This window comes from Monopterus albus, unplaced genomic scaffold, assembly GCF_001952655.1.
Source record: "Monopterus albus unplaced genomic scaffold, M_albus_1.0 scaffold216.1, whole genome shotgun sequence".
Lineage (NCBI taxonomy): Eukaryota > Metazoa > Chordata > Actinopteri > Synbranchiformes > Synbranchidae > Monopterus > Monopterus albus.
Window position 1 is genome coordinate 604,696 of NW_018128096.1, and position 9,672 is coordinate 614,367.

At 41.2% G+C, this 9,672-nt stretch overlaps 1 protein-coding gene across 3 annotated transcripts in view; it reads right to left on the bottom strand.

Moving 5' to 3' along the window:
* Positions 1 to 3,771: 3,771 nt before the first annotated feature.
* Positions 3,772 to 9,672, bottom strand: part of etv6 (ETS variant transcription factor 6) — a 67,507-nt gene continuing 61,606 nt past the window's right edge. For 2 of the 3 annotated variants that reach the window (XM_020619170.1, XM_020619171.1), the window contains 5 exons: positions 8,784 to 8,918; positions 5,903 to 6,517; positions 5,565 to 5,707; positions 4,497 to 4,597; positions 3,773 to 4,209 (listed from right to left, as the gene is read on the bottom strand). In XM_020619170.1, coding sequence (XP_020474826.1) covers positions 4,107 to 4,209; positions 4,497 to 4,597; positions 5,565 to 5,707; positions 5,903 to 6,517; positions 8,784 to 8,918 — 1,097 coding nt within the window. In that variant the 3' untranslated portion in view covers positions 3,773 to 4,106. Of the gene's footprint in view, positions 4,210 to 4,496; positions 4,598 to 5,564; positions 5,708 to 5,902; positions 6,518 to 8,783; positions 8,919 to 9,672 lie in introns of all 3 variants that reach the window. The other variant, XM_020619169.1, reaches the window with a different exon arrangement.

Genomic DNA, 9,672 nt, shown 5'->3' on the forward strand with positions numbered 1-9,672 from the left:
GTGGGGTGCAGACCCAGTGTGGACAGTTTGTGGGTGAGTTTGTGGGGGACAACTGTGTTGAAGGTGGAGCTGTAGTCAATGAAGAGTATCCTGATGTAGGAGTCTCCATTTTCCAGGTGAGAAAGGGAATAGTGGAGTGCAGCTGCGTAGGCGTCTGAGGTGGTCCTGTTGGGCCAGTAGGCATACTGCAGGGGATCCAGGGTGCCCAGTATACTGCTCTGAATGCGGGCCAGCACCACTCTCTCAAAACACTTCATAATAATTGGGGTGAGTGCCACTGGCCTGTAGTCGTTCAGGCAGGTGACCGGGCTCTTCTTGGGAAGGGGGACGATGGTTGTGGTCTTAAAGCAGGTGGGAACGATGCTCTGGCTGAGAGAGAGGTTGAAGATGGTGGTGAGAACATCAGCCAGCTCGCTGGCACATGCCCTGAGAGCCCTCCCAGGGATGTTGTGCACATTTTCAATATATAACTGGTTGCCCTTCAGTTATTTTCTGGCCCCCAGCTGGGTTTTGAAGTGAACTGGGAAAAGAGTTCGCCGCTGCCATGTCAGACAATCACTTATCTGGGGTCACAGCTGGGCTCTCTCAGCATGAGGGCGAAGCTGTCATCTGCCAGGCAAGAGGTGCTTTTATCTCTCCTGTAGCGCATCGCTCCCAGCACAAAGGTGACAGCCTTGTCTGTGATGCACTTACTGGGCACAATGTCAGCCAGTCATATTGTGGTTCCCCTTGGTCTCCTCCACAGAAAGAAGCTCCAGAGATGGCTCGGCCCCCTTCATCTCAACCCTGTGCGTCACAAGAGGCATGTGCTAACAGCGCCCCCCTCAGTCCAATTCAGACTTGGCATACTGGGGAACTCCCAATGTCATAGCAACAGGAGTTCCCTTTTGCAGTCACATCACACATTTTCAGTGTCACAGACATGTCTCTGCTCGGGTGGGCAGGCATGTGTCTGAGGCTTCATCAGTTCTGACTGACTAGTGTTGAGCCGGAGATATTTATCCCCCTCGGTGGTGTTTCAGTCCTTTGAAAACAAAGTGGGGGTTTCAAAGTGGGTGTAGAAGGTGTTGAGGTCATCTGGCAGCTGATGATGCTGGTGGTGGTCCTGTAGTCCGTGGACTTGTGGTGTTTCAGTCCTTTGAAAACACCACCGAGGGGGATAAATATCTCCGGCTCAACACCAGTCAGTCAGAACTGATGAAGCCTCTTGGATGAGAGGTGAAACGTCTTCGACTTAGAAATCTAGTCCAGTTGATTTTTTCTAAGTTTTTTCAGAATACCTGTGTATATACACATTGTACAGATTATACAGAGTCATAGAGGTCTCTAGCTTTAAGTACTCTGTTTTTATCCCTATTTATCTCATTTCAATGAACATTCCTTGTTGTCTGCATTGTTTGCACTATTTATTGATGTCAATACTGCTATTTTGTTATATTATACAGCTTTATGCTGGTTTATTGTTTTGCACATTGAGAGCCGATGTACCTGAGTCAAATTCCTCGTGTGTCCGTCACACCTGGCCAATAATGCAGATTCTGATTCTGAAAACAGTATGTTACTTTTGGAATTTGGCCGTTTTTTAACAGCAATTTGTTACAGTGTAGTTTTGCGGTAATTGTTTCAGTAATGGTTGGATATTGATGCTATGCTGATGGTCTGCCTCGATTGAATGGTTCTCTGCACATGACTGTGCGCCCATACCCACCGGCGAGAAAACATTTAACAGCAACCGAAAGAGGGCAGTAAATGACTGCTGAAGTCGCAAGAATGGCACTTACCTGGAATTGTCCCACTCCCTTCCCACACCTTCATGTCCCTTTAAGTCATCTGTAGAGCTGCTGCTACAATCCAGTGCTGCGTCTGAGATATTTGTGTTCTGCACTGGCGAAAAAAATGGGAGTGGTGGCTTATTTTTCCTGGATGAAATCAAACAACGTTGTCTAAATCAACGTGACTATTCGTTTCCCAACGCGGCAGCTTGGGCAGGTGATCCACCGCATAGCGGCGATTATGCCTCATTCAAACCACTTCTGTCCTTTTACTCCGATATTCCACAGCCAAAAAGAAGCCCGCTAGGCTGGTAATACGCCTTTAATGGCGCTCTACTGGTGCGCATTTGTTTGGTGGCAGTCACACAGAGGCAAGAGAATCAGAATATATACTTGAACTGCAATTAATATATTTTAAAAAACTCAAAAGTGGGATCGATTCTGACCAGTCACTTCACTCTCCAGTCTTTGCTCCTCCGCATCTCTTTCCACTCTCTCTGTTCAGCTCTGCGCACACTTACTTTTATGGAGACTCTAACAATATGATTAGGTGTGGGATACCCAAAGGAGTATAGCGCACCTCTTGAATTCCTGTAGGCTTATTATTATTATTGTTATATTACGTTTTATTTTTCTTCTGCCAAAGTTTCGCAGTGCTACTCCTCCCGTGGCTTTTGAGATAAGGTGCACCAAGTTCAAGTATGTCACGTCTTCCCATTGGGAATAGTGTGCGATGACTTCGCATAAATTGTGAAAAACCAGCAATTTCACAGGAATGAATGGAAAAATACTTTCCCCCCAAGGGTTTCTTTCTGAGTATCTCAAGAAGTATTAACGATAACATAAAACGTGGTACATGACCTCTATTGCACCACCTTGTGGTTAGCTATAGGCATTTGTGATCTTTTTACATTTTCATTAATAACTCATGATCTGTGAGGCCTAGAAATTTTTTTCTTGGATTTATTGGAAGGTTCCAAAGGTTTGTGCCACTGGGACCGCCCACTGCTGTTTCACTAGATTTTCCGCTACTTTGAATTTTTTGTAAAACAGCTTTTCTACTCCCTATTCTCCATACTTCATCTAATCTTCACCAAACCTAGAACCTACACCACCGTAAAGTTGGCCCCCCACCCAACACAAAATAAGGCTAAAATGGTGTCATTTGTTTGTCCTGGTTTGTGCTGCAAAAAGTTTCGTTTGTGCTGTTACGGTATTTGAGATATTACAGCTTTCATTCTTTGACTCATAAAATACATTTTAATTTTCTGGCAGCACACACTTTTTGCACAAACCAGCACAAACGAAGCACAAACGAACGACACCACTTTTGTCCAATTTGGAGCTATCTGTGGGGCCGAGTGACCTGTGGATGACCCACCAAAGATATTGTTTAATATCTCAAATACCGTAACAGCACAAATGAAACTTTTTGCAGCACAAACGAATGACACCATTTTGGCCTTATTTTGCGTTGGGTGGGGGGCCAACTTCACGGTGGTAGAACACAACCTACCCCATTTGGAGCGCCCCGGAAACAATGGTACTATTCGTTCTGCAATATTCTTTGCCATTCTCCTGCTACTAGCCGCTGAAATGAGTGGGTTGGTTCGACAGGTGTCAAATGCTATAACTCTTCACCACAATGTCCAAATGCAGCCAAAACTGGGTTGTAGATGCGGGAACCCACCCTGACCAGGGTCTACTCTAGTTAAAAGTTGTCCACTGTTGCCATCATGTGGATATTTCATGTACTTCAGGTAGCATCACTGTCCCAAACACCACCCAGAGAAACATGAAACATTGAACAAAAGGTGATAAATGTCTTGGATAATATTTTAAATTATAAGCATACTCTACATATGAGGATAGAGTTTAATCAAAAATGTTTATTCCATAGTGAAAACAATCCTGTCACACACGCACACAGACCCAGTTTTCTTTTTACAGACAGCAAAATTTCATAGTATAATGAATGTGAAAAGACAAAACAAACAAACAAAAAAAAAAAACAATAAAATAAAATAAACAAAATAAAAAAAAAAATCATAAAGTGATATAACCACAAAGTGATTGGCTTTTGCAGTTCATTCAGAAAAGTGAACATTTAGAATGTCCTTTCAGCTTTGTCCATCTTTTTATTTCAGGAAACAGTCATCCTAAGGCAATAATTAGAGAGATCAGATTTCATCTCCCCCTGTAGGACTGATACTGTATGAGCGAAAAACCATGCACTCCAAATTCAACGTCGATTGTTCAGGCTGCTTCTGAAAGGCATCAGCGGCTGTAGTAGTAATAGTAGGTAGTTCATGGATATTTTTTTCTTAGAGTTCCTCAGCATTCCTCTTTGATGTAGATTTGTTCATCTGTGTCGGACTCCAGATGCTCTAGCCGGTCTGTCTGTCCGTTCATTATCTCATCAGGGGTTTTCATGAACCTGGTGAAAATGACACAGACAAGGAAACTAGTTTGGTAGTTCATTGAAAATCCTGTTATTTTATTATTATTTTTATTGTGTTAGATCAGTAATCCAAACTAAGTTATATGAATATTTATGAATTGCACTTCTCTCTGGAAGCAAAAGGGAGTGACTGGGAGCTAATTTAGGCCTGCACTGGTTTTTGCTGCAACTGTGTCAGTACTGACTGGCTATTGAAGAGGTGCTGATGGTCACTAGCTTAACAGATATTTTTATAAGTAGTTGTTGATGTTAACTGGATATACCTGAACAGAAGTCTTTGTCCAGGCTCTTTCCTGATAATATTCAGTTTGTAGTAGTGTCTCAGTGCTCGTGACATCTTCTCGTACGTCATATTGGTCCTGTTCTGTAAGAAGTAAAAGGGCAACACTTGTCAAAAACAATGTGGTGATACTGATCTAAAATAATAAAATAAATCACTTTCAACATGATTAGATTTTCTGTGGCATTAAACCTGTTATTAATGTTTTGCCCACAGGGAAGCAGAGTTACTCCACAATAAGCTGAAAACACCCCATCTGCCATGTCATCTATTGCATTACAATCCTCGTATGGGAGACTTTTAGCAGACAGTTAGTTAGTTGCCTTTGACTTTATCTCTATGAAAAACACCTTTCATATTACATAGTAATTTGACCAGTTTGTAGAAAAAATTCTAATTATTGCAGCTTTAAAGTCTTGTCACTGGAAACATTAAAGCTGCATTCAGTTATGGTTTGGGCACTTGGGGCAGCAGAAACAAACTGCAAACATAACAGTGACATCTAATTTTCATATACAAGTTGACATGTTAACTATGGAGTGGACAAGGAGCAACATTAGCATTCATTTGGAGTCATGTTTTTGTCCACCAGGCAAATTCAAGTCTAATACTGCATTCATTAATCCCTGTTTTGTTTCCACCAGGTCCAGGGAAAAACATCTGAATCTTTAGGTTCTCCCCAACAATTTCAGTGCTAACTTTGTCTATCACCTCTCCTGGTGTTGGGTAAATAATGCACCGCAGGTTTACTAGAGCTTTTTTGCTGGAAACGAAGATTGTTGAGAGCATCAGTTTGTGGGCTTATAAGTCAGTTTAGCTGAAGTTTGGGTGATAGTTCTCTGTGAGTTCTTCACTCCTAAAATTAGATGCATTGTCTTTTGAGTCATTGTTAGCATAAAAATTTTCATTCTTGCAGCTTTAAACTAAATATTTTCTAAACTGCTGTAAAAAACTTGACCGACTTGATCTGGGATGTTCCTGCTCACTGACAAACAGACAGATCAAAGACAGCAGTGCATGATTATTTGGACCCTGTTGAGTGTGTGTTTACCTTATGATTACCCCAGAGCCTGGCCAGGCCATTGGGGTCCATGATGCGGAAGACTTTGTTCTCTGGATCCTCCCAACGAATGTAGTTTTCGTACCTGCTGTCTGACAGAAGCTGGTAGACGTAGTCCCATAGCAGTCTGCAGTCTGAGGGGACATGACAGGGCAACACAGAGTGCATGAGATGATGGTTTAATGAAAAGATTCTCATGTCAGGTTTCTATCCTTCAAAACTGTGACATTTATGTCAAGATAAGTAAATAAGTTAAAGTTCATACCTATGTAAAACTCTGCTCACATTGTGAATGAAGAACCTTTAGCCTTGTGAGGACTAAATCTTACCTGCTATCCGTCCGATAGGCATTTGCTGCTCCTCTGGAGGAGGAGACACGGGCATGATGACATGGTTCCTGTAGAGCACCTCCTCCTGCTGCTGCTGCAGTAGATGCTGCGGCTGCTGTTGTTGCTGTGCCAGTGGTATCTGATGATGGTAACTGTGGACTTTCCCTTCACGTCCATTTTCGAGCATGGCCTGAGATGGGGGTCCGCTACGACTTTGCCTGAAGTCCATGCTGGTACCCCCACTGTTCCTGCTTGGGCTGAGGAGCAGCGGATTCATGATCGTGCTAGGCATGAGCTGTATGATGCGAGGAGGGCCTACCTCCTGGCCTACAGGGCTGCCTGGGCAGGGGGCTTCTCGGGGTGTTGCACAATGCCCATTCGTTGCAGCTGGGGACAATGACAGAGGGTACATTTCCTCAGGAAGATGGTGATTGCTGTCAGGCAGCTGGGAGGAGGTTTGGAGGGGGTCTTCATTGGTGGGGCGAGGGTGGTTGGCCTCCGCAAGGGATCGTCTTGGGGTTGGGTGATGAGGTGAACGGGAGCGGTGCCGCAGCTCGATGGTTGGTGGATGCTGGGGGAGTGGCTCTGTACCATGTGGTCCCCGTCGTACCGTTTCTATGGTTGCAAAAGGTATAAATACCTGCACTATCTACAACCTTTAACAATCAATTGATTTTACATTATTTTTCTAAACTAGTTTTTGAGCAAAAATGCCATATGATGGTTACAACTCCTCAGTTGAGAGAATTAGCAGCATCTTGCAGTATATTAAACTTGATACCTTTGGGCTCTGGAATATCAGAAAAAAGCATCAGAAAATCAGAAAAAAAAGCATAATCAAGAAATCACCCTCAACACTTGAAAACTGTGATGTTAATTGGTAGTTGCAGCCCTTTATGAAAATAATACATTTAATTAATTAGACTGGAGTACAAAATATCAGTGTACTTGGAGATTTGCGTGCTCAGCCATAATTCCCTCAGTTGCCTGAAACTAGCTTTTTTTGGGATGTTAGAAAAACCAGTGGGTGTATACAATACCATTTTCTTCATTTACCATTCAGACATGCTGGCTATCAAGGTGAGACTAGCAGCTGCACTGAGAGTAACAGTGAGAAAAGAGCACAACTCTGACAAACTCTGGTATCACATGACCACAGAACTGAAAAAAACACTTCCTTGAGAGTCAACTCAAATGTAATATTATAAAAGCTTTAAAAAAAAAGTCATACTAATGTATTGGCTTGCATTTTATTCCAGGATGTCCTGATTATTGTCCACCCATAGGGCACATATTTCAAGTTGTATCAAGTGTTGAAAGTGAAAAAAGACCCAAATATAATAATCTTTCCAGATATTTTGAGTGGTGTATTGTAGCTATCAATAGTTTCCTTGTGGTGTAATTTATCTACACTGCCAGTAATTCAAAAGCTGCTTATTACTGTACTGGCCTCATACAAGACCACTAGGTGTCACTAATATTCTACAGTTAGGACGAGCAGCGTGATTATTTTTGATCAGTTTTGGCAAGAGTTCTCTGGCTTGTGGAAACATTTTGAATTTTGATCAGCTTTTTTCATTCAGCACCAGTGGAAAAACATACAAAGTGGCATTTTAAACAAGGAAGACAATCACTCTGTCTGCACAATGCCACTGGAGCAGTTTGTGGTGTGGTGTACTTGTTTAAACAAAGCAACATTTCCTCATAGAACTGGTTTTACTGTCAACATTTGAAGTCTATAATGTTACTGCTTCATCCTGTCTGATTGGTGCTATGTCACATTTCCTCAGATCAGAGCCAGAAACCAGTCTCAGGTATTTCACTTCCTTGAACACAACAAACAGGTGCCAAGTGAAAGTCATGTGTTTCTGAGGAAATAGACTGACTGCTGCCTTGCACTAATACTATCATTAGCACCATACTCTACATGCAAAAAGATCATCTTAAAGTATGTAGATTTTCATTCAAATCTATACTGTCATTTAGATTTATAAGACGGTCTAAAATTACCGCTTTGTGCCAATATTTTTGTGACAAATTTCAGTTTTTAATATTGCCCATTTAAACATTTTATTTACCTCTTTTACTTAAAACAGTTTTTGTTTTACTACATAATGTGGTTAAAAAATAAACTATTTACAGTTGCTGCAGACTTAGTTATTTCTGTCATGTCCCTAGTTTTACTGTGGAATCCACCTGTCATTGCTATCACTCAGATACATTAATTACACTTCAAAACAATTTTACATTTGGTACTTCTTTAGTTTTTACCACAAAAAATGACATCACTAAGTTGATACAGTATGCTGTTCTAATAAAATTAGCCTACTTTATAGCTAGCTAACATTAGATGTCAAGACATTAGCTACTGTAGCTTTGTGCACGTGTTGTTAAGTAGTTTAATAGTTTAGCTCGTCATATCAGTAAAGTTTTTGCATTATACCCAAATAACCCATATGCATTTTCTATTATAGGAACGGTTCATACTTGTCTGTCAGATTTATACACTGTATAATGTCCTGCATATTTTTTAGAAAAACATATGAAAATTGCATATATTTATTATTAACAAAACACTGATTCTAATATGATATTTTTGACCCACTGATTGAATTATGTAGGTTCCAGTAATTTATGCATAAAGGTTATGATAAGGGTTGAGAGCCACTGTACCAGAGTCAAGTTCCTTGTGTCCAACACACCTGGCCAATAAAGCTGATTCTGATTCTGATATAGTAAACATCACTGTTTCCAAGTGTGACTGAAACAACACCATCTGATTAAGCAGAGAGACAACTTGGCTTAAAAGAATTCTATGTAATTTGAGAGCTGAAAACATATGGACTGTATGTGTGAACAAAGTTATGTTTATCTGACTGACCTTCAAGCTTTAGGTGCTGCACAGCACTTTCAGTGAGTGAGTGGAAGGAGTTCCCAGGGAAGTAGGCAGAAGGGTAAAACACATGGGGCTTCCTCTGCTTCAGGATGTGCTGCAGCAGCTCATACAGGACATCCCCTGCAGAGATGCAAAGGTCAGAGGTTACCATATGTCTCCCAGTAGCATTTTACTCCTGCATAAAATGGGAAATTAGTGTTAGCGTCATCGGCAGAATCAGGTCCCTCTTCTTCTTCTCTTTATTTTCCAGGCAGCAGAGAGCTTGAGCAATTCTGGAAGAGTCACAAAAGAGGCAGACACCACACTGGTTTTAAGAGAGGGTGCAATGGCAAATTCAGACTTGTTTGTTACTAGATATTCAAAACCTATTCCTGAAAATCCAGTAAGTACAGAGAATGAAAGAGTAGGTTCCTTCTCAGGTAACTCCACCCATTAATATTCTTGTTAGAGAAGAAACATTTTACTTCCACAGAACAAGATAATATAGCACATTGGACTCAAACAATTTGCATTTTAACCCATCTTTTCAATATAGAAAAACTATCTACTTCTTGCAAGGGGAAGTGGAAGTTTCCCACAGGAGAACATCTCAAGAATGTGTGTTAAAAAAAATCTACCTACATATCTCAAGCAGGTTCAGAAAATGTGAGCTATCCTTTGACACAAGCAAACGGGCCATAGCTCTTCATTAAGTGGTTATACAGTTAGTGGAAACACCGCATTCAAAATCTATTCACTGAATGATGAACAGTTGTTTGTTGTGCCTCAACACAAACAACAGGAACAGTAGACTGTCATTACACATCATAAGATTTTCTTAAAAGCTTACGAAAACAAGGAAATGATTCTCATAAAGGAAGTGATTGTGAACACA